Source organism: Colossoma macropomum, unplaced genomic scaffold (assembly GCF_904425465.1).
Source record: "Colossoma macropomum unplaced genomic scaffold, Colossoma_macropomum, whole genome shotgun sequence".
NCBI lineage: Eukaryota > Metazoa > Chordata > Actinopteri > Characiformes > Serrasalmidae > Colossoma > Colossoma macropomum.
Window position 1 is genome coordinate 14,840,322 of NW_023494806.1, and position 26,038 is coordinate 14,866,359.

Genomic DNA, 26,038 nt, shown 5'->3' on the forward strand with positions numbered 1-26,038 from the left:
TAAAATGATCATCAGATGGTTTGTGTTATGTGGATGAAGAGTATATTTGCAGACCCATTTTCCCATTTTTTGTTGCTTTCAAAGCACAGGCCAAAGTTTTGCTACTGATTGATTAGTGGTGCATTAGGACAGTCCTCATAAACTCAAGAATTTCCACAGAAAGGTTGCACTCGATTGGCTGACAAAGTTGTTAATACAAACGGTAAACTCATAAAAACTAGTAGGTGAACACAAAGTGTACAGCAGTATGCAAAGGTTTGAACACCACCAGTAAGATTGACATTGTTGATTTTCTAAGTGAGTAAGTAAGTTAATGCATCCTCCATAGGGAACAAACTGAAACATGGCATTTTTGTGCAAATTGTAGAGCACAATTTCTATTAATTTGTTGAGTTTACCTTTGGAAAAAGATATATATATATATATATATATATATATATATATATATATATATATATATATATATATATAAAATATATATAGAATATATATATAGAACGTGTAATAGTGCATTGACATGTCTATGAGAGGGCCCAATATGTGTAGTATATAAAATAGTCTACTGCTTTTGCACAGGTCAAATTTAATGTAGTTTTCCCCCAATATGTTAAAATCAAATAACTAGTAATCATGCATTAAAACATGCAGAAGTGTGTTCTCTGTAGAGAATGCCTTAACTTATTTTCAGTTAGAAAAATCAACAAAACGTCATTTGACCAGGGACGCCAAGACTGTATATGATCCAAATTAATGGTAAATATGCTTTTTGTTCAAGACCATCCCCCAAAAAGACGCTTGTAGTGAATGAATTTAGCAACTTTCAGGTGCACCTATTGCAAACACAGGTGTTCAACTGCACACACAGCTTGTATAATGTCCATAGAAAGTACTGCCCATAGAATGGGATGCTTTGGAGCAGCCACACATGAATGTAAGGTCACCATGTCAAATGCCAAGCGTCAACTAGAAGGGTATAAAACTGTCCAGCACTGAGCTGAGGAGCAGTGTACCTCTGTTGTCTAGAGTGATGGAGCTACATCTGGCACCTTTTGAATGAGGCGGAGTGGCGTGATCCAGAACTAATCATCCATCATCAGCATCTGATGCTTTTGTAACTGAATGCAATCAAATCCTCACGGCAACACTGTTAATACCCTTGATGTTGTAAGAAACATTGGATAAGCAGGTGTCCATAAACTTTTGGACATATAGTGTGTATTAATAACACTTAAATTTACATAAAAGTAACATTGACTTCCAGCGAGCAATGGCAATGATCCATCCCAGCAATGTTTAATTTGATATATTTATAATTTACCAGTTGCTAATGACAACCCAAATGCAAACAAGTGATAGTTTTGATTTGCTAATGTGCCAATTTTACAACTTTATGAGATGTGGAAGCCCATCCAGATACACCGTAATTACGCTGCATGTAATGCAATAGTTAAAATGCCCCACACAGGTTTGCTCCAGAGCTAAAGAGCTGGACTAAACTGTCCCCCATGAGGCAGTCTCGGACAGGAGCCGCCGCTGCGATGCTGGACGGTTACCTGTATGTGATGGGCGGCACAGATGGAGACACACCACTCAGCTCAGGTGAGTACTCAGAAACCCAGCCATCTGTTTCTCAACACATCTGACTCCCATTCTTATCTTATCTCACTATCCCGCAATCTACGAGGGATGGACGGTGGTTTTCCACTGTTTACTCAAACTGAGAAAAAAAAAAACATCGCTCAACAATCGGTAATGGCTCTTTAGCTTTCATAATGTCTGCATCAGGAGTGGCGGTAAGGCCTCTCTTAACGGTATATATCTGCCCACATATTCTTCCAGTCCACAACGTGCACAAATGACACAGACATTATCCTTCTCGTAAATGGAACATCCAAGAATAGCTTGGAAAAAAATGGATTTTGCTGCTATGTGTTTCTGACTGTGAGAAGGCTGGCTGGAGGAAACTCCCATGACCTCTTACCAAAGTTTACAAGGTTGAGGCAATATAATGTTTCTTCAGGTTCTTATACAGACATGGTTATATAACAAAAAGAAAAAGTTATGTTCTGGCTTTCAAGTTGTAAAAGAAGGGCCCTGAGCAATATTGTAGTCGTATAGATATAGATCTATAGATATAGTATAAATCAATTCAGTTAATGTGCATTCACTGGCCACTCTATTATTAACACCTACCGTGTACATTCACTCACTGGCCACTTTATTAGAAACATCTACCCTTTACATTCACTTATTTGGCACTTTATTATTAACACCTATCATGTATATTCACTCACTGGCCACCTTATTAGAAACACCCACATTTTACATTCACTCACTGGCCTCTTTATTAGAAACATCCACCTTTTACATTCACTCACTGACCACTTTATTAGAAACATCCACCCTTTACATTCACTCACTGGCCACTTTATTAGAAACATCCACCTTTTACATTCACTCACTGACCACTTTATTAGAAACATCCACCCTTTACATTCACTTATTTGGCACTTTATTATTAACACCTATCATGTATATTCACTCACTGGCCACCTTATTAGAAACACCCACCTTTTACATTCACTCACTGACCACTTTATTAGAAACACCCACCCTTTACATTCACTTATTTGGCACTTTATTATTAACACCTATCATGTATATTCACTCACTGGCCACCTTATTAGAAACACCCACCTTTTACATTCACTCACTGGCCTCTTTATTAGAAAAACCCCCCTTTTACATTCACTCACTGGCCACTTTATTAGAAACACCCACCTTTTACATTCACTCACTGGCCTCTTTATTAGAACCACCCACCTTTTACATTCACTCACTGGCCTCTTTACTAGAAAAACCCCCCTTTTACATTCACTTACTGGCCTCTTTATTAGAAACACCCACCTTTTACATTCACTCACTGGCCACTTTATTAGAAACACCCACCTTTTACATTCACTCACTGGCCACTTTATTAGAAACACCCACCTTTTACATTCACTCACTGGCCTCTTTATTAGAAACACCCACCTTTTACATTCACTCACCGGCCACTTTATTAGAAACATCCACCTTTTGCATTCACTCACTGGCCACTTTATTAGAAACACCCACCTTTTGCATTCACACACTGGCCACCTTATTAGAAACACCCACCTTTTACATTTACTCACTGGCCACTTTATTAGAAACACCCACCTTTTACATTCACTCACTGTTCACTTTATTAGAACCACCCACCTTTTACATTCACTCACAGGCCACTTTATTAGAAAAACCCCCCTTTTACATTCACTCACTGGCCACTTTATTAGAAACACCCACCTTTTACATTCACTCACAGGCCACTTTATTAGAAAAACCCCCCTTTTACATTCACTCACTGGCCTCTTTATTAGAAACACCCACCTTTTACATTCACTCACTGGCCACTTTATTAGAAACACCCGCCTTTTACATTCACTCACTGGCCTCTTTATTAGAAACACCCACCTTTTACATTCACTCACTGGCCTCTTTATTAGAAACACGCACCTTTTACATTCACTCACTGGCCTCTTTATTAGAAAAAACCCCCTTTTACATTCACTCACTGGCCACTTTATTAGAAACACCCACCTTTTACATTCACTCACCGGCCACTTTATTAGAAACATCCACCTTTTACATTCACTCACTGGCCTCTTTATTAGAAAAAAACCCCTTTTACATTCACTCACTGGCCTCTTTACTAGAAAAACCCCCCTTTTACATTCACTCACTGGCCTCTTTATTAGAAACACCCACCTTTTACATTCACTCACTGGCCACTTTATTAGAAACACCCACCTTTTACATTCACTCACTGGCCACTTTATTAGAAACACCCACCTTTTACATTCACTCACTGGCCTCTTTATTAGAAAAACCCACCTTTTACATTCACTCACTGGCCACTTTATTAGAAACACCCACCTTTTACATTCACTCACTGGCCTCTTTATTAGAAACACGCACCTTTTACATTCACTCACTGGCCTCTTTACTAGAAAAACCCCCCTTTTACATTCACTCACTGGCCACTTTATTAGAAACACCCACTTTTACACTCACTCACTGGCCACTTTATTAGAACCACCCACCTTTTACATTCACTCACTGGCCACTTTATTAGAAACACCCACCTTGTAATTCCACTCACAGGCTGCTTAAATAGAAGCACTACCCTTGTTCACCCACTCACTAGCCACTCACTGGCCACTTTATTAGAAACATCCACCTTTTACATCCACTCAGTGATCACTTTTTGAATTCCACCTACATTAGGGAACAGCTACATTTCCCACACTGGGAAAATAATGCATGTTATATTTTCATTAAAAAGACATCCAGTACATCTTGGTGAATAAAAACATATTCTGATTCTGATTCCAATCTCCAGTGGAACGCTTTAACCCACTGGACGGGATGTGGCAGGCTTGTGCCCCCATGGGGACCCCCAGAGAGCGGCCAGGCTGTGCTGTATACCTGGGCTGCCTGTACGTGGCAGGGGGTCGGGATGAGCTTTTACTGGAGCTCAGCACTGTGGAGAAGTTTGACCCCTACACCCTCCACTGGACACCCGTCCCACGCATGAGGAACAAGCGTCACCAAGTGAGTTGTCAGCAGCTTGTCTGGCAGTGTTTCAGCTCCCATGTTCATACAGTCCAAACTTGCACTACTGTTTACAAGTCAGGAATTTTAAGCCAGTTTGTTTACACATACATGTATAAATGATTCAAATATGCTAAAGATTCAGATGCTACATTTGATTAATTTCTCTACATGGTTGTGTTTTTCTCATTCTGAAATATTTGTGGATAATATTTTGGCCCTCAGGTATTTTGACATGGTCCTCTTTGAAAAAGGTTGGACACATCTGCTCTACAGAGACCACACCTCTGCACATTTTATTTAAAAAATACTGTTTATTTGCTGAATTTGACATTTTGGGAAAAAAAAACAAAAAAAACTAAATGTGGCCTGTGCAAAAGTTATGGCACATTTTCTGTTTTAAGTTTATATTATCCAGTATATTAAACTCAGCAAATAAACAGAATTTGTGCACTGAAATTTGCAGAAAATGCCATATTTAACTTTGTTTCCTGTAGAGGATGTGTTGACCTTTTTTTGGTAACACTTTATTTGGAGTAGTCCTTTGTAGATGATTAATAAGGTCTTAGTAGAGTATCAGTAACACATCAACAACATATCAGTGAAGTGGCAGTAGTGCTGCATTTGAATACATTGAAGTAAATATCTTGTAGATGTTCTGTTGATACATTACTTACATTAAGTAGATGTGTTGTTAATATGTTACTTCCATTACGCAAAACCTAATCCTACCCAACCTTACCAAAACCTAACCCTAACCCTGGCCCTAATTCTAACCCTAACCTTAACCTCAACCCTAAACCTAACCATAACTCTGGCCCTAATCCTAATCCTAACCTTAACCTCATATGTTTTTGACATGTTACTGAGAGTCTATTGAGTGTCTGTTTCATCTAAAAGGACCATAACAAAACAAAGTGTGACCCTATTTTCATATAGAAAATCAAGACAACATGTAATTTGACTGGGGGTGTTCAAACTTTTGCATATGATTGTGTTCTAGTTATTATAGTCATCATAACATTATGAATTATAATTTCAATTTAGGAGATATGCGGAAGCCAAACAAGTCTACTTAAAAGAAATTGTACTGATGTGCTTAAACTCACATAGACATAAGCAGAACTGATGTATAAAGTGCTATTACTTGGGAATAATGCTTTATTACAGTGTTATAAAAGGAAAACTGTCTTAGTTTAAGATCCTTCATGTCAATACAATGTCATTCACTTCATAAAACACATTTTCAAGCTTACTGGCATAAGCTGTTCATAAATACTCAAGTAGTTGCTTTATAAATGTTATTCAATGCATATACATGTACATACCAACTATTGAATTAAATATCTAAAATGCTTTTAATAATATGTAAACTTACATTACATATAGGTTAGCATTGTACATAAAGTAGCCATTTATATGACAAGCATCTCCAAACTTCTGAACAGTACTGAGCTTGAGCTATTGCATTCACGTTGCAGACTGAGAGTGCTGTGTTTAGAGCAGGTTGTCACTTGGCTGGCATGTTGAGTCAGCGGTAAATGCAGGCCTGTGATAAATTTGACCTTGTCTAGGTGTCACTGCTGGTATTTGGTGAAAGGCTGCTGGCTGTAGGAGGCTGTGATGGCACATCCAATCTCCGAACCATCGAGACTTATAATCCTGACACTAATACTTGGAGGTGAGAGCTTTTTGCATTCCATTTATTCAGCTGTCGTTTTTCACTGCCGCCCAGCCAAACAATTGTCCGATCATTTGTCGCTCATCTGTTTCGCTTGTCTGTCTTTCCATCCAACCAGATTACCGTTCCTCCAGTCTTCCAGTTCTGTTTTTGCTCTCTCTTTGCAGACACTTTGGAAGCATGAAGGCTTCACATCCAGGAGGACAGGGTGTTTTGGTGAAAACCTATCAAAATGACTTTTTACACCTTTAAATATACCTGCCAGTCTATTTTTTGATGATCAGTCTATATTTCTCAATGTCTTAGAGCTGCTCAGTACATTATTCCTAAATTGTGCCTGTGAAATTGGCCTATACTGTCAACTTAAATTAGTGAACTTTACCTAAAATAATTACACAAATATATTTCCTCATAAAAAAGTTTCTTAACTCTGTTTCAAGCTTAAATAACTTTATATCTGAGTTATAGATACTTTCTTATTTTTCAGTAATCCACACTTCCTTAGCAAGTAAGATTAACAGCCCAATAATAGTAAATAGCTGGCAGTAACCTCTAATTTAATTGTGCTATGATGCAAATATTTATTTGTGTGCGATGCATTGGTACCGTCTGTAAAACAGCTTCATTATTTTAAAGGCACTGTTTCATAAATGAATGAACAAATGGCTGAAAATCTAACGGTTGCATATTGTCTTATTTATTTCTAAATACAGTCATAAAAATACAGATAAGACAAATGTTATTCATTTCTGAAGACTTAAATGGGTTCAATTATCTTTGCCATTCTGTTCTGTAACTGCTTGGGGCCAGTATTCACCAACTGTTAGCGTTAGCATTTCTGCTACAAGCTGAACTGGGAAACCTGGACACAAAACACCATCATGATGAGACTAGCAAAACCATGCAAAATGCATCCAAACTTACATTTCAGTAAACACTACTGAGCAAAAGTTTGGCTCGACATTGATCATTTGTGTTGTTTTCTACACGATGACTTATCCAGTGTTGATGTAAATTTTAAAAACTTAAAAAAAGATTTTTAGATGTTTTATTCAAAATTTTGAGGATTTTAAGATATTATTTACAGTATGTTTCATTGTTGTCTAGTTGTCATGATTTGATCACCATGTTTGAAATATGAGGTACTGTGGGCATTAAAGGGGAGGTCCACTGATTTTTCAAAATGTCTATATAATTAAATGGTTAAGATGTAAACAGTCCTTCAGAGTGATTTGATTTAAAATGCTCTTTTCTAGAGAAACTTACAGAGTCAGAATTGTTTACAGTGGTAGTTATAGGAACCAGAAGTCTGAAGTTTTTACTGTCTGTAAAAGATCCTTCAAAGAAAGTCATTACATGAAATGAGAACTATGTTGAAAGACATTATTTTATGAAAGTTTTGAGGTACAATTGTGGGCTAATTTCTTTTTAATACATTAATGACAAAAAGGTGCAGGGCATTGCAATGCATATTACATATAAAACACAGAAGCTGTGTAGGATCACTGGTCATTTTGGATAGTAATAAAATGGCTATATTTGTGTTGTAGACATCATGACGCCTGGCTCCTCTCACCACCACTATAAAGAAATCAGAGTCAGTAAATTTCTCTAGGATAGAGCATTTCACACCAAACCCCTCAGAATGACTTTGCAGACAATATGAAAATGGGAAGAGTTCCTCTTTAATTTGATCGTCACTTAATTCTCAGCAGTATACAGCTTTCATAGTTCTTTTTAGTATCATCTACAACTCTGTTCTTCATTCTAGATGCATCTCTTCAACAACGTCTTCCTTTTTGTTTTAGAGCTTTATACTAACGGTTTGAAACATATGAAACTGCACAGGACTCATATAACAAACTCCTTTTATTGATTTAACTTAAACCAAATTAGTTTTATGTCAATAAAATCACTGAATCTGAACTTTTGACCAGTGACTAAATCTTTGAACAGTAGTATATGATCCAACAAACAAAATTCATTTTAGCTAAAGTATTGCAGGTCTAGTCTTAACCTTTTAATGTTCATATCTGAAGTTTTAAATTTCATATGTTCATGTGTTTTCTGGGCTTGCCTGAAAACAAATCTAAAGATTTTTTTTTTCAAATTGATCACTCCATATAGCTAAAGCAATGTGTTTTCATCATTATATTAGATTCCACTGTTTGATCTTATGGAACTACAGATTTTTTGACAAAACAACAGAAATGCATTTTTGATTGTAAAAGCATGAAAATCTAATACAAATAAAAAACATTATGTAACTATTAACATCATTAAATGATTAACAAACTATTTGGTGGAATTTGGTGGATTCTCATCAGTAGTAAGGTTAGGTTTTAGGCTGAGGTTTAGGGATAGAGAAAGCTAAGACAAATTTAATAGATACAGTTATATGTAATTTAGCTGCATTAAGTAGACTGTAAGTACAAGATTAGTTAAGTACAAAGATAGTAAAAAGCACTATTTTGGAGATACAGCGTTTTTTTTTCAGACAGTGACATATGTAACAATATAATTGTAGCAATGTGATGTTTTGTGCACGTCAGGCTGCCCTAATCAGAGTATTGAACTGCATTTATCCCCTCTAAAAATGCCCATTTTATGCTTGACTTCTGATAACAAATTTACACAGATAAACACATCATGTAATCATTTTAAGCAGTATTGGACTATGAAACGCAAAATGAACATTTTGAAATCGTTTGTGTCGGTACATTTTTTTTCATTTGTCAAATTTCATTGTATTTGTTGCAAAAATGTAATCTATTGCACTTTTCCTGACATTTTATAGTCCAATACTGTTTAAAAAGGACATGGTGTGTTTATATATGTGGATTTGATATCTGAAGTCCAGTAGAATTCTTCAAATTGGACAACTTATCATTATATTACAGGTTATAAAAAATAAATAAGTAAGCAAGTAAGTAAGTAAGTAAGCAAGTAAATAAAAGAATGAATGAATGAATGAATGAAAGAATGAATGAAAGAATGAATGAATAAATAAATAAATACAACAGAAAAATGCAGATATTCTGAAGGTGGATCTTGAATGTTATTATTAATAAACAAGAAACAGGGGAAAACATTTGACGGTAAATAATGAATGATTTTGATCAAATATACTTTGTTTATGTAAGAGGGACCGAGTGACAGACAGAGAGAGAGAGCGACAGGGTTCAGGTGCCCACGTATTACCATGATTCATCAAAACAACAACAAAAACACAAGCCACGTTCTTTCTGCGGCACCAAAAAAAATTTTTTTTCCAGCCAGCTTTTGTAGGGCTGCATGTACGGGAAAGAGAATAGGTGGAGTTTGATAAAAAAGACCATGTCGTCCAGCTTGGGAAAAGTCCCGGCATGTTTCCACATATTCCCCAAGGTCAAGCTGACAACTGAAAGCAGTTCTCATCAGAGCGCAATGAATTTAAGCCCAGTTTACTGAGTAAATGTCTGCTAGGCTGTTATGCTTTGGCATCACGGAGAGGACCAGGCGACTGTAATTCCAATCCAGGGACATGAACAGTTTCTTCGTCCCAAGGAGGAGGCTCACCCTGCCTGTAGCTGACAACAGACTAAAAGCAGGTAGGTTCATACACTCCTCAGAATAAACGTACCATGAAGGGTTCTTAGGAGCAACACCTTAAGGGAGCAAAAGTGAATCTTCTAAAGAGCCGCTCAGTTGAGCAAACCAAATGTGGTTCTTCTATGGTATCGATCCAAAGAACTCTTTACAGCACCTTTATTTTTAAAGGGGGATTCTGGTATTTTTGTGCATAATTCAGTTGTTGTCATGTAAACAAAGTCATTCAGAGTGAAATGGTGCATTGTAGAAAAAATTACCCTCTCAGATTTCTGTACAGTGGTGGTGATAGGAACCAGGCATCGCAATGTCTACAACACAAATATAAACATTATATTTATGATACAAAACAACCAGTGAACCTACATGTGTCAGATACCACTCTTTCACTGATTTAATTTCCAGTCCAAACTGCCATTAAGTACAAGTTATTCATTTTTCAGGAGGAGATAAGATTTTTCATTTCTGAGGAGATAAGGTAGAAGACAACCCATCTCCATAAGGGAGGTTAACCTCTTAACTTAATCTTAACCAGGTTTATTTCATACTAAGGCTTACTATTCAAAATCTACAGGGACTTAAATGCAAACTAATGGAGCTATTCTTGGGTTGTAGAAGTGTGTAATAAAACTTTGGGCCCATTGGTTGTTGGGGTTAAATTCATAGGAAAATAAGGGGACATTTTCAAGACTGGAGTTCAAGCATAGATTAAAAGACACAGAAAAAAATGAGACTCCTAAGAATTGTACAAGACTGGTAGACCACCAAAACCGTCACAGTCAGATAAACAGCACTTAAAGCATTCATTTTTGAGAGAGAGGAGAAAATCAACCTCTACTCTTACTTAAGATCTGAAAAAATCCACAGGTGTTTCTGTCCATCCTTCCACTGTGAGAAGACAACTCAACACTATGAGTGTGAAAGTATGTGTAGCTGTCAAATAAGACCATCCACCTTTAACATTGGTTTCCAGACCCCAACATCAATGTGTTTGAGATTGCTTGGATGGTGAGAAGCAGAAACTGCAACCAATCTCAAAGACTGAACTTTAGTAATATCACTGCAGGTTTCTTTCAAAAACTGAAAACAAGTGTCTTTAAAAGAATGGAAACTGTAATAAAGGTAAACGGTGGACAAAGTAAGAAAGTTATAAAACAAGTTAGAAATTTATAACTTGCACTTGGCCTTTTTGACTGGAAGTGAAAAAAATAAAGGGTGGTCTCTGACTTTTGCACAGTACTGTGCTTGTACTGTTGACAATGATAGTGGTAAATCTGAACTAGGGGACTAATTTGCCTTACAATGCTGTATATACCTCTCCACCCTGCATTAAACCCGTCAGACATCTGGTTCCACCACCACTGTGAACAATTCTGTATGCTGCTCTAGAACAAAGCATTTCACATCAATTCACTCTGAATGACTTGTTTACTTCTTAACCATTTCATTACGCAGAAGTAAAAGATAAAACGATGGAAGACTTTATAAAGCATCATCACAAAAAACCTATTTTTTGTTCATGCAAAAAGATAAATGCCTGTCCTGTGTTCTTGGCACGGTTCTATATATCTTGTTTAAATGGGCGTCATGTGAAAGATGAACATTACACGTATGGATGATGCCACAAGAGGAAGCCATCTGTAGTTATTTCTCTCATTCATCAGTGATGAAGCTAATGGCAGTATTAAATGGGACATTACACACTGAGATGTGACAAATTGAACAGGCGTTGGTGGAATTGTCTGAGAGTTGGCAGTTTTATGGTAGAATGGTACTAATACTTTCTGATGGTCCTGAGGGGACAAATAAGGGCCATTTGCTCTCCCAGCTGAAGGCAAGTATGACGGCAATAAAACCAAGCATCTTTTAAGTTTACCTCAAGCTGGAGGCGCTTCTGGAAGGTAGGCCTGCTCCCTCAAACGCAGTGGAACAGTGGGGAGATGGAGGAATAAAGCTTAACGTTTTTAAATTAAGGATGGGACTTGTGGTGCATTATAGCGTTTCTGTGGGCAGCAGGCTTTCTCTGAGGTCATGATTATGGTGTAAAACGTTTCAAGGTGGTCCAGCAGATGGCGCTATAAGCTTTGACTGAGTAACGCTGGGCTGCGAGCGATAAGGACAAGGCTCTACCTCACTCATTCCGTTTTTTCCACCCGTATTCCGCCAAACGCCGACCTCCTGCGCTTGGATTGGCTGCCAGTTGTCTCGCCTCCTGCGCTAGGATTGGCTAGTAGTGCGCGTTCTAGAACGGCGCGTGGCTCGTGAGAATGAAGCGCTTAGCCATTCCAAGCGCATGAGGGCGGGGCTTGGCTGAATACGGGTGGGGGGGGGTAAAAAATAAATAATAATACCGCCACTCATACAGAGGTGACAGAACACGCAGTGAGGAGATGAGGTTATCAGCTATTTATTTCTCAACACGCTTCACGCCTTTTTTGTATTTCTGAGCAGTGACAGGGAGCTTTCTGAGAGGCTGTTGGATGCCCGTGAGCAAATTTATCACGAGAACTTGTTCAAGAGCGGAAAAATGAGGGAAAAACGCGTTTCTGTCGTTCATTCATAGCGTGTTGTGGTGGTGTACCGGACTCATAGTTCACTCACTGGCTCACGGGTGAAAAAGCGGAGAGGATGCTCAATAGACTGCACCCAGCGGTGGCTCTCTCTGGGCTTTCTGTTCGGGGTCGCAGCCCATCCCTCTGAGGCGACTGTCCATGGAGGACGGAGCTGTCAAGAGGACATTATCGTCGAAAGTCCTCAGAGGACCCTTGACTCAGGCTTTTTAGAGAAAATGTGTGGCGCTTGGTTCGCCAGCACGACGTTGATTTACAATGATGGGACCGCGCACTCAGTCACAACCAGGTGAGACATTACACACGGCTGAGAGTGGATTAGCAGAGTAGCAGCATATGTAACTTACATGTACAAAATTACATTTACTCTCATTTGGAAATGACCGAGTCTGTGTTGAACGAAAGAGTGTGGCCATGTTTAACGGTCTAATGTGTTTGTAAGTGTTATGTGTTGTATGTGTGAGCTAGTGAGAGAAAATTCCAAAAACAGACAGCCTGAGAAAAGAGTAGTCTTGGTTTTTACACTGTGCTGTCGTGGCTTTTACTTTGACCGAACAGTGTTAAAATCAATACTCATTTGCATTTATTTTTTTTTGGCAATACTATACAGTACTTAACAAAATAATAAGACAAAAGTGGAAGATTTTTGTTGGTCCGTAACAACTGAAGCGACAGGCTGGATATTTATGCTCTTGAATCCTTAACGATTGACCAATCAACTCATTAGGAATCAGCTCATTATGAATATTAGATCATGATTGTCTGTATTAGGGGGTTTCCAGGAAACAACTCAGAATCTAATTTGAATAATATGATTTTGCACTAAACACATTGTTATTCTATTCTAACTTTCTTTCCTCTCACAGCTTCTCATCTTCTGACTAAATATGAAAGGGGAGGTCCACTGATATTTCAAGATTGGTGAATAAACGGTTAAGATGTAAACAAAGTCATTACAAGCAGTTTGGTATGAAATGCTCTGTTCTAGAGAATCTGTTCACAGTGGTGGTGATAGGAACCAGATGTCTGAGCAGTTCAGTGCCCCTAAAAGCTAACTAACATGTTATTACGTGAACTTGTTGCCTGATGCCTGAGACACTGCTTGATGATAGTTGTGTGATATGATTTTGGCTTAAAATGTTTTTTTTTATATATACATTCGTTGTGGAGAGTCCTGTTGTGGTATTTTCCCCTGTAAGGCAAAATAGTCCCAAAAAACCTGTTCCAGATTGATGACTGTTTTACCGTTGTATAAAAACTCAGAAGACACGAAGGTTGACTGATTGTTTTAGGTTGTAAATAAAATGGCTATATTTGTATTGTATACATCATGACTCCTGGTTCTCATCACCACCACTGTGAAGAAGTGTGAGGCAGTCTGTGTCTCTACAATGAACAATTTCCCATCTAACTGCTCTGAATTTACATATGAATGATTAAACTATGCTGATATTTTCAAAAATTGGTGGAATTCCCCTTTAAGAGAGACTACAGCAGATGTGCCGCATGAGAGGGCTCATATTTTTTTTTAATAGAAGACGTATTGATGTAGTATGTAAACATTGTTAAAGTTGTTAAAAGGTACTATTTACTCTCCAGTTCTTACTGTCCATAGTTAGAAACTAAGCTACAAAAATGGCCTGTTTTGAATTGGTCATATTTGTGATGTCACAAAATACAACAGTTTTTCACTGATTCAACCTACACCAGCTTTGCCCACCCATTTGTGCTGAAGTTTCAAAGAGTGTTTCAGACTGAACTGCTTTTTGCATGAGAGTATAGGACAGCCAAGAGGTCATTTACATATCTCAGTCCTAAAGACACAGTAACAAATATAATTGTTGCAAATTTAATTCTAGGGTTTAAAGAAAGGTTAAAAAATGGTCATGTAAAAACAAGTGACAATTTTTTTTTTTGGTACGTAAACTCACATGAACGTCATATGCAGACCTCCGTAAAATAAAATAAATAAATACAAGAAAAACGTAGAATATGGACCTTTCAAACTTGAAAACATCAATTCTTCTGACAGAGATGTTGTACAGTGTCTGACACAAATTCTACATTCACCACACCACAAGTTTCTTTCCTTATGCAGGTGTTGTTATGAAGTTCTCTTATAAGGATTGGTTTTGTTGAGACGGTTTACTGTTGTGAGAGTCTACCCTCAGAGGAAGAACACAATCCACACAGTGCTTTTCACTTTTGTTTACGCCTTTGCCATTAAAGCCACCCTACACCCACTCCTCTCTGATTTACACACTAATAGCTCTGCGCAGTCCACACATACATACACCTGAGGCTACTCAAAAGGAGACCATACAGGGAATGTTCTAGATTATATAGGCTGGCTGCTGAGTTGCACGGTACATAATGTCACAGGGGCGGGGGGATAACAGTAGGAATTAGTCTTTGGACATGGTTTTTGGCCTTAAAGGTGAAGTTTAGAACAAATCACTGTAAGTGGTCTATTAAACATGCTTTAGGAAATGACCTTTGATTATTGAAGAGGCAGGCTGTCCTTTAAAGCGTTTCTGAACATGATGTACAGGAAAGAAACAGGCAACCTGCTAATTGCAGGTGATTCACCGGCTTCGTATTCGAATAGGCAGAGATGGGAGTTGATGTGTTACACGCTGTGACTTTAGTACAATTGCACTTGCATGAGGAAGTGGATTTGTCATTTTAGGATCTAACACTTTGACCAAAAATATAAAAAAGGTTTTGAACATCTCATCTTACATCAAAATGTCATTTTTTTTTCTTTCATGAGTGAAGGGGGGGGTCTGCATGAACTGCCTGTTGGTGGACGGCACATAAGCACTAACGATTCTGTCCTTTTCTTTCCTTTCTCATGTGGATCAGAGGCGAGTATGACCCCTCCGCGGCGTTCCTCAAATCCTGCTGACAGGTATGCAGTCCTGTTCCTACTATAGACAGAGTTTAGGTGTAGTAGTCTATGTAACAACTGGCACAATGCTAGGGATGCACAATGTATAAACAGCTGATATATTATTAATTGATAAATGGGAAAAAAAACTTTCTGTCTGATATTCGAATTTCAGCTGATAATTACAACTGACAACTTGCTGCCCCCTGACACATGCATTTTAAAGTAAAGGTGACAAAAAGGGATTTTTGAGGCACTGTAGTAGAACCACTTTTGGTTCCTTAACCCCTTAAAATCCCAGGCTTATTACATACTAAGGCTTATTATTCAGCAACTACAGTGGCTTAAAGATAAAGATAAAGATTTGACTTAAGATGTTAAAGAACCTTTTAATAGGTGGTTCTTTAATGAGCCATATTTGTGTGAGAAATCTCCAGTAGGAGACCAAGGGCACCTATACTTTTGCATACAACTGCATCTACTTATATCAGAACTGTTAGCACATTTTAAAATCCTTAACAAACTCCTTATAGTGATGCAGGTTTGCTGTGACAGCAGCCCTTACTGCTTATCTTAATACATAACAGGATATAGTAGTTTTTGAGCTGTGCATGTGTGAATTTTAGGATTGAGTTTTAGGAAAATCCCAGGCTTTTTGCATACTAAGTCTTATTATTCAGTAACTACAGAGACTTCAATGCAAATGGTTGAAACAATTCTTAAGGGGTTAACTGAATGGCTCTCCAACTGGGAGGACCGAGCACAAACACACTGCAGAGAAACACTGGTAATGTGAGCCATTCTGTCATCACGGGCATAAAGATATGTTTATCTTGATAATGATAAAAATGCAATTTCTTGTGCAGTCCTAGCACATATTTTTAAAGGGTCTATTCCAATTAAAGATTTTTCCTCCAACTATATGCCCAACCTTTATTTTTATGAGCATAGTCTGTGTAAGAGCTAATATAATGTTTTTCTTTGTATTGCGGAACGGTGTTTTGCATTGGTGCGGTCTTTCCTGAAGCCTTGACAGCAGGAGAGCTGGGCACTGCAGTACATTTTATTAAACTGTTTATGAGCCACAACTCAGCATCTGTATTTTAGGTAATGTGCATTTGAGCATGCACTTTTCAGATGTTCACCTTAATGAAATTGTCATGGAGTACAAAGGCAGAGAACATGGATCAGTAGCAACTCATGTGCAAATACTTAGCCTCATATGTCACTGTCAGGCTCTGAACATGGTTCAGGCTGGGAATATAAAACCACCGGCAGGTTACGCATGCAGAATTTCTGCTTTGTTGTTCCCTCTTGCATACGCTGCGGCTTCTGGATAGATCAAACAAGCTAAGCAGAGCACTTCTGTTTGTTTATCAGCTAGGGATGCAAAATTTTAGTTTATTTTTTGGCCAAAGAAAAGCTATAAAATCTTAAGCTTCAAATGCAAAAAACAAACAAAAAAAACCCTGATGTATTGTTTTTATTGTCTATATTCCACTACTGTATCAAAGATTTTCTCCACTCACAAATGTGTATTTGCTGCATTTTTGAATATAATTCTGAATCATACCAAAGTAATCCAAATCCAATCATGGTTAAATTTGAAAGTTCATGATGCGATCATGAATCAAACATTGTAAGTTCAGAGATTTACTCCTCCGTTATATACTGTTTTGTATGGTTCACCTCAGGTCATCTGCAGAGACAACCCAGAAGAACAGCATCAGTAACAGTGGAGTTATCCTGGACATCTCCACGCTGAAGATGGCTGATGTGGACTCAGAGGTTCCTCCACTACCTCCACGCTACCGTTTCAGAGACTTGCTGCTGGGAGATCAGTCTTTTCAGAATGATGACAGGTAAGTGACTGTTCTGTTCTTATACAGCATATGCTCAGGGGTAGCAGTGGCCAATATGATGATAACATTATAAATTAACGTACGCAATACTGAATATGTGATGGTTATAATTTTTACCTTCTGTTTAATTTTTCTGTCTAGTCCTTCGTATATGTTTAACTTTTGCAAACACTGGATTAAAAATGTTGATGTGTCATGTGACAATACTGTTTTGCTGGTGCACTGTACAGCTACTACTACTACTACTACTACTACTACACACACACATTGTCTAAGCTGCTTATCCTTCTGGGTCGCGGGGGGTGCTGGAGCCTATTGCAGCGGTCATTGGACGGAAAGCAGGAAACACCCTGGATAGGTTGCCAGTTCATCGCAGGGCAGACACACAGAGAACTTCTACTACTAATAATAAAAATAATTATAATACCAACACGTTTTGTAATTTTGAGATGGGTCCCACCTTTAAAGTGGATGTGGGAGCAAATGTGGTTATAACATGAGTTGAGACCAAAAAAAGTTGTAGTTGTAATATATTGTCATCTTCAATTTAGCCATGAAACTGTAAATAATTTTATCATGAAGAACAGCAAATGTCACACCAAGTGTATCATCTCAGAGTTTGTAGCTGCTTAGCCTGATGCATTCTTCTCCAAAGCCGTCTTGCCTGCGGCTGTATGAAACAGCCCGGTTTGCCTACCACAGCTGAGACATGATTTCACTCGTGTTTTTCCTAAGACCTGAAGCTGTTTTGTTGGATGTTTGAAACCTGTTGTTGTGGTATTAATGTACTACGACATTAACGTTGTTGTGGTATTAATGTAATGCAACATCACCCAACATTATGTGTGGGAATACTAGTCTTGCTGTGGTTTGCATGACATAAATCGATAAACGAATAACATTTTTTGAAACTGGTGATAAACAAGCTGTTAGCACTGCAACACGGTAACTCATACCCATTTCTAATTTCAAGGCACTACTGACTGTGTTTTCTAATTTCTGAGTGCTCAGTAAAATGAATAGTAAATGGAGATCATACGCCAGGTGGCCAGGTGTGTTTGTTTAACAAGTATCTTATTACTTATTGCTTGTACAAGACCTCATAAAAGAAGCACTCATGGAATGACAACCTCAGCTGTTTGTAATGTAGCGCTGGAAAAGAAGAAATGGTACCACCAATCCACCAATTTTTCAAAGCTCGTCCAAAAAGGAGAGAAAAGCGGGTTATGTCTAAGCACTCTATAGAACAACAGACATGTATTGCGTGTACCTTTTTATACAGCTGTAATGCCTGAATACTTATTCACCGTAGAACGCTGTTGTGCCAGTGTTCAATGTGGCCATTGTGCAGAGTTAAAATGTGCTCAGAGGGAGCTGTCCTCTGCTGTGGTGCTGAAATGTGCGAGAAAGTGAGGGAGAGAAAGAGGTTGAAAGGCAGCAGGGCTGAATAGAACAGTGTCTGAATGTACCTACAGCGTCTTGCTAAATGACTCAATCCTTTGTGATGGATTCAAGGCCATGGCATCCCATCAAAACCGCCGGGGGCGTCAGAGACTTTTTCTGACTTAGGCAACAGCTTTCAGCCATTTAAATATGATTACGTACTTAAAACAAAGAGAAAAGAAAGTTTTGATTCAAATTAGCATTTCAGGTTTCCTGCCCGTTAGTATGAAATGAAGCTGATTTTGAGAGTCGTAAAGTTTCAGCAGGGCAAGTTTATTTGTATATTCATACACAGTGGCAATTCAAAGAGCTTCACATAAACACAGACAAATAAAAGCATTAAATGTACATTTATAAAATATTTGTATTTAAAAATAAAATAAAACATTTGAGGTTGGAATGAAGATGCATGATGATTTAATCATCATTTGTATAAATACATTAACTTTACCTAATCTGTATGGTGGGTTCCCACAGATGCCTGCCCACTGATTTCTGTTGTACAGTGCTGTGCAAAAGTCAGAGATTTCCCTTGATTTATTATTTCTAGTCAAAGTGGCCATTAAGTACAGGTATTTATTAGGGGAGTAGACTTGCACAAGAAAGGGGGAAGTCAAAAAATTGCTGGAAGATACAGAGATACAAAAAGTATACAAATACAAAGATACACATACAAAAATTATTGGAAGGAAATGGGACTCCTAACAACCATGCTAGACCTGGTAAACTACCAAAACCATCAGATGGTATCTGTTACCATCAGATAAACAGTACTTAAAGCTTTCATCTCTGAGAGAGAGGAGAAAATCAAGCTCCACTCTTGCTTCATATCTGAAAAAATCCGCAGGTGTTTCTGTCCGTCCTTCCACTGTGAAAAGACAACACAACACTGTGGGTCTGAAAGGATGTGTAGTTGTCATCAAGCAGAGTCCAGATCTCAACATTAATGAATGTGTTTTGGAGTATTTGGATTGTGAAAAGCAGAAAGTTTACCCAACTTCTAAGACTGAACTTGTGGGAAATGTGGGAAATTATTTGGAAGCTGTTATAAAGGTGAAGTGTGGACACACTAAAAATACTACAAAAAATATATATTTTCATCAGTTTCTGTTTATTTTTTGTTAAGTATATCATTGGAACACTGCGACTGCCCTTTACATTGTATGAAAATTTCATGATGAATGGACCAATAGAAATGGTTCAAAATTAATTGGAATAAAATTTCTGTACATTAACTTACATTAAACATTAAGGAGCTTTTTGTCTTCTCCCATTAAGTTACTATTTTTGCAATATTTGTCAATTGAGAAATGTTTTTTGAACAAATGTTTCAAATGTTTCCCAATGCTGAAAAATGAAAAACTTGTACTTAATGGCTGGAAATTAAATATTGAGACTAGGGTGGTCTCTGACTTTTGCACAGTACTGTAAGTATGTTTTGAATTAACAGGTTTTCTTTTCCTTTGTAAGAAAAAGAAAACACATGGGACATGGCAGTAGCATATAATCAATCAGAGATTAGATTGAAAAATTCTGGAACATTCCTTTAAACATCATAAAATATGGTGATGAAGACAAAATTTTGAAATGCAAAGCTTTTTCTTTTCTCAAAACATTGTTTTGCAGACACAAGCATCCTACATCATCTAGAACGCATAGCATCAAAACGTATATGTTCTATGAAACTTGTATTCTAATTGTTTATTTGTCTAATTGTATGATTTGGTCTATACTGTGTTAAATTGCCCTCAAAACCTCTGAAAAATAATATGACATATACTTTATGGCAGCCCTGGCTTCAGGTATTGTAATTTCTAGATGCTTATGGATGTCTCCTGGTATTTCCTTTCATGTGTAATGAAGGAGTGTAATGAGTGTAATGAATGATAAATGTTATTATTGTATGTCAGCATTATGGTTGTAAACTACAAATCACTGATCATCAGTGTCTTCTAAGATTGCACTGCATCAGAACAGCATGTTCTCTTCATTTCATACGACTGCAGGGAAAGCAGACGTTCATTATGCAGCTTTACTAGCCAGGTTTAATTAACAAGCACTGTTATTGTCACTGTTTAAGTGAGTTATGTCTAATATACAGCCAGTAGCATAATTACTCAGTTCACTCTAGGCTGATGTTTATTATCAAATGTGGAGTCATATAAAGTGTGTGATATTAGAGAGCCCATAGCCTACATGTGACTTCTTTTTTCATTATATTTTCCCTCCACATATCCACATATGACAGTGATCATTCTTTTTTACATGAGCATTGTCTAACCTGTGTGTATCCCCTAAAAATTAAACAGGCTGTTTTTGTAACTGTGCCATTAAGACTGATCTATGTAAATGAGCTCTGTTCTACTTGGCTGCCCTGTATTGTGCATCATTCTAAGAGCGGTTTACACCAAAACACACCTAGTCTGAATGGGCAGGGCTAAACTGCCATAGGCTGAATAGGAGGATAGCAAAAGTTTGGGCACCCTGGTCTAATTACATCTTTGCACATTTTAATGCACAATTAGTGTGTATTTTCTGGATTTAACATATTGGAAAAAATGTGTTCTGTGCAAAATTCATGGCACATTATATATTTTATGTGCATTTTATTAGTTTATTAGTTTATTTCCAGTATGTTAAACTCAACAAATAAATAGAAATTGTACAGTGAAATGTACAGAAAAAGCCATATTTAAGAGTGCTTTCTGTAGAGGATGTGTTTACTTCTTTTAACTTACAGAATCATATGTCATTTGACTGGGGGTGTACAGTCGTTTGCGTCTGATTATATGTACATGTATTGGTTTTTGTGACATCACAAAAATAGTGAATTAAAAATGGACAGCTTTTTTCCCATATATGGAATGTATAGACTTGGAACTGAATTTTATTTCATAATATGGGCCCTTTAAGATATTTGAGAACAATGTTTCTTATCATTGTGCTTAATGTTGGGTCCAAAAGGCATGAAACCTGCACTGTGGTCAGAGCTGTTTGAGGAAAAGAGGAAATTGCTGCTAGAGCACACCTGCTCTTATCACTCGTGCAGTTTGAAGTGGATAAATAATGCAGCTTGTCTTACTTAGACCAGTCAGCGTGGCCTTAAAAGGCAAACTCAGGACAGATAGAGGTTGGCTTTACTCTCTAGAGATATGAACCACTTTAAATCTGTGCTGTGGTTGGACAGTATCAGGGACCAGCAAAGAGATTGCAAATGCAGTTCAGAATTCTGCATTTTAGAAACTGCAAAATGACATGGAGAGACATTTTTAGAGTAATCCCCCTGTAGAATGTAAAACAGAGTGAAGGACTGCTAGCCGGGGCTTTCTCATATGCATCAGTGAGAGCTTGCTTGTGTGTGGTGTAATCAGTAGCTCATTGTGTGGTGTGATTATGGCTGTTTAGTATCATTATTGTCTGAGTCTATGAGGAGATGTATTCATGCTGGATCTTGAGTGTCATTAAGGTGGAGTGTACTTGACAATCATTATCCACAGTTGAGTTCCTGACGTCAGAGCTATTAATACTTTAATGTTTGTGTGGGTGTGTAGATGTCTCCGAAACCCTTGGTTTCTCAAAAACGAAAACAAAACTACTTGCAAGATGTTCTTCGATGTCCTCAGCATATGATCTGTGCTCCACCCACAAATGCATTCTTTCATAGCTACTGGTACAAAGTTTTAAACAATGTTGATACAACTCTTTATCTAAGGCATTGGAATATCTCAGCTTTTGTCAAAATTGCTGAACTTTGAGTGCATTATTTATATCAAATGATATTTCTTTTGTGTATATGAAAAGCATAGGTGTAGTTTTTTCTGTCATAGGGCTGGACAATTTGACAATATTTATTGTTTATGATAACTTTTATTTCTAATATTATTGATCATGATAAATTACATTACAATATGTCCAAAAAATACTTTTTCTGAGCATATTGTGGGTATTGTCACTACTTCTGGAAGACTGGCCAACTGGCAAACATGGAGAGTTTCATTTCTTCATTCAGGTGCTGAACGTTTATCTCAGATATCTGTAACTCAGTTTGAGCTGCTTTTGGAGATTCTAGTCATCTGTCATCTTGGTTGTCGCTAAGCCAATGCCACAGACAATAGTGATTGGTCAAGTGTGTTCATTCCTCAGAATGTAGACAGAAATCAAACAGAGAGCGAATGAAATGTTACTTTTTCACTGTCTGAAAAATTGTGCTTGGTGTGCAAGGTATATCAGCTACACATGTGTTTAAGTTAATTTACTGAGGTCAGAATAAATCGCACGTTTGAATTACGTTAGGCGTGTAAAGGTCTTCATTGACCTAACTTTCGGTTGGTGGCACATTTGTCGTTCTGTCCAACTTGCTTACCTTCAGTCAGGAATGCAGGAAGGTGTTTTAAGCTGGAGTTGCTGAAATTTTAAGCAGCGTAAATGTGTAAATGACAGTGACGTTATGCAAAATGACTGGATTTTTTTTGTTGATAATTTACATAAAACAGAATTTGTCATGCTGTAATGAGGTGTGAGATGACAATATTTACATAGAACTGACACATCAAACTACTGACACACAACGCAATCCTCGCACTGCTATCTGTCATCAGCTATCTCACTCTGGACAAATATCTCACTCTGCTATCTCACTCTGGACAAATTATATGCAAATGAATTGAGTTGTGACCAAACAGATTGTTGACATGTGGCGTGGTAATCGATTGTGTCATGCCCACAGTCACACGGCAAGGTTCAACACTGAAATGGATGCAGAGCAGGATTATATTGATGTTGATCAACTGTTGATAAAAACTTCATGATTACATTAGTTTTTGTAAGGTAAAAAAATATTTGCCTGCTTTGAGGATCAGAACTGGCCTATAACTGCATACTTTTTCCTTCTTCACACCTTAACCTGCTTGTGTTTTAGCGACACGCCCCCAAAGCAGCCAGCAGTTGTTGAGGGAAGTGATTCTTGCTGTAATGAAAATGCTGAGTTAAATAACAGTTTTCAGTTAACTTAAGCTGGAAACTCAATTTTATGTAAAGAGTCTTAACACCAACCTAAATTCATTAGGTCTAACCTTACAGTACTTGTTATGAAAAAATGCATTTGAGGGTAAGGCAGGGATAGATCAATGGGAAGTTGCCACATTTGGAGGAAAAGATGTTTTGTCTTTACATAAAAAGGTTCTATACTATTGTGATATTTGGACACTGTTATTGTGTGTTTAATTTTAGAACTGAATAAAGAATTCAGTATGGGTATATATGTATGTGTGTGTGTGCAGCGTTAGGTTGGCAGTCTTACAAAAAGTCAAAATCAACACCAAATGGATTTCACACTTGGTGTCAACTGGTGCTCCATGATCTGTGTAGTTGTACTGCAGGTATTTTGAAAGATCATTTGAACTGAACTGTAATGGACATTTGGACTGAGTTGGTACTCAGTACTTCTTTTGTTCTGATTCGAATCTGCTCAGGTTGGTTTTGAGGAACACTTTTTGCTCTTCTTGAGTAATTTTGTGAAATTTTTGAGTGCAGGGTTTGGTTGCTCTCTCCACCTCTGCTTGGTCACAGTGTGTGGGTGTTTAGAGAGGGAATCTCCACATTCTGCAGCCATCACGCCAAGAGTTCTGTGAATGTGTATGTGCGCGTTTTCACCATTGAAGAGGTGAAGTGCGTGAACTGAGGCGGGAGATGTCTGGCTTCTAGGAACGAACAGTGTGTGTGTGTGTGTGTGTGTGTGTCCACGTTTGTTTTTGTACATTTTCAGGAAAATTTGCAAATCAAACAAAGAAACTACTGGTATTCTCACAACAATTAGCTGACCACCCCAGAGTCTAGATTCAGCATCATTGAATGTGTTTGTGATTACTTCTAAGACTAAAGTTTGGAAGTGGGGAACAATATCACTGCAGATTTCTTTAAAAAAACTGAAAGCAAGTCTCTTGAAAAGAATCGAAACTGTAAAGTGGGCAAAGGTGATAGTGAAAAATGTATTTTTTTTTACTTTACTTTTTGAGGATTCTGTGTAATTTTCTGTCAAATATATGTTTGGGTAAGGGTGGTCTCGGACTTTTATTGCTACATATAAGCATAGGATACATGCAGGATATTATTATTGAATATACATAGGTACTTACATATATAGAATGCATATAAAGATATGCATGACCCCATATCCTGACATTGTATAAATATATGTGTGTGTGTATGTGTGTGTGTGTGTGTGTGTGTGTGTGTGTGTGTGTAGTTTGTGCACTGTGATTATCTCCAGGGCTTTGTTCCACAGACAAGAGGTTTGAGGTCTTTCCGTCTCTCCCTTTCTCTCTCTCTCTCTCTGTGTATGTGTGGTCTGTGTGTATGTCTCTGGATGTATGCGAGTGTGTGTGTTTCTGTGTGTGTCTGTGTTTAAGTGTGTGGGAGTTGGAGAGCCACATAACTGACGAGTGGAAAGGGAAAATTACTCATGTCAAAATAACTCCAGAACACCAGCAGCTTTTTTTGTGCTTTCTCGCATCGTTTAAAAAAGTCAGAGGGAGTGTGACATTATTCTAGCCAGGCATATCAATCTTCTCTTTCTGAGGTATGTTCCTTATTACTGAACTGAAGAATCACTCCAGTGGAGAGGACATGGCAGTTCTCTCCCAAAGATGTCACTGCAGCTCCATAATGACAAAGAGATGCAAATGTGCTCTGCACTTTGTTTTACTGTCTAAAGATACTTTTACTCTGTTTTGGCAGTGTGTACTCTAGAATTTGTGTTAAAATGGCTCAATTTGTCAGGAAGGCATTTGGCATTGTGATGAACAAGTTTATTAGGTAATTATTAGGTTTTCCACCTGTTGCTGCACAATTTATCACCACCCTCTAGCCCATCCATCAACGGAAAGACACCAGTATAAGACCACCACTGACCAGATATGGTTTGACATGGTAGTGACATGGTAGGGGGTGTTGTGCTGGTATGAGTATCCAGTGTTGCTGGAGTAAACACCGTTTACACTTACTGGCCACTTCATTAGAAACACCTACCTTAGTGGTGCACTATAGGTGTATAGTAGACACTATAGCTTATCTTTCTCCATTAACAATTTGTGTTAGTCATCATCTAGCCCTGTATCAATGGTGAGTTTCTTTCCACTATTGGCTGGATATTTGTGCACTGTGCCTAATATGCTTGTACCAGCCCAGCACATATTAACATACCAGTACCATGTTGGTGGCACACACATAACATCTGGCAGCTGTATAATTGTGCTAGAATATTCTTTCTTGAAAAAAACTTTGATTTATAAGCCACAGCGTCAGTAGCTGGCATATCCTGCACCACTGAAGCAGAATCAGTCCTCGAGGTTTGGGGAAAGAGGAGCATGTT

General features: G+C 37.8%; 2 protein-coding genes across 3 annotated transcripts in view; both read left to right on the forward strand.

Moving 5' to 3' along the window:
• The window catches only part of LOC118827732 (kelch-like protein 20), a 32,029-nt gene extending 24,169 nt beyond the window's left edge, over positions 1 to 7,860 (forward strand). The window contains exons 5-8 of the mRNA XM_036599174.1: positions 1,466 to 1,599; positions 4,424 to 4,635; positions 6,210 to 6,316; positions 6,484 to 7,860. Coding sequence (XP_036455067.1) covers positions 1,466 to 1,599; positions 4,424 to 4,635; positions 6,210 to 6,316; positions 6,484 to 6,568 — 538 coding nt within the window. The 3' untranslated portion in view covers positions 6,569 to 7,860. The remainder of the gene's footprint in view (positions 1 to 1,465; positions 1,600 to 4,423; positions 4,636 to 6,209; positions 6,317 to 6,483) is intronic.
• Positions 7,861 to 9,701: 1,841 nt separating this feature from the next.
• The window catches only part of si:dkey-21e5.1 (potassium channel subfamily T member 1), a 127,561-nt gene continuing 111,224 nt past the window's right edge, over positions 9,702 to 26,038 (forward strand). For both annotated transcript variants that reach the window (XM_036598843.1, XM_036598845.1), the window contains exons 1-3: positions 9,702 to 9,906; positions 15,340 to 15,385; positions 17,059 to 17,226. In XM_036598843.1, the coding sequence (XP_036454736.1) occupies positions 9,840 to 9,906; positions 15,340 to 15,385; positions 17,059 to 17,226 (281 nt within the window). In that variant the 5' untranslated portion in view covers positions 9,702 to 9,839. The remainder of the gene's footprint in view (positions 9,907 to 15,339; positions 15,386 to 17,058; positions 17,227 to 26,038) is intronic.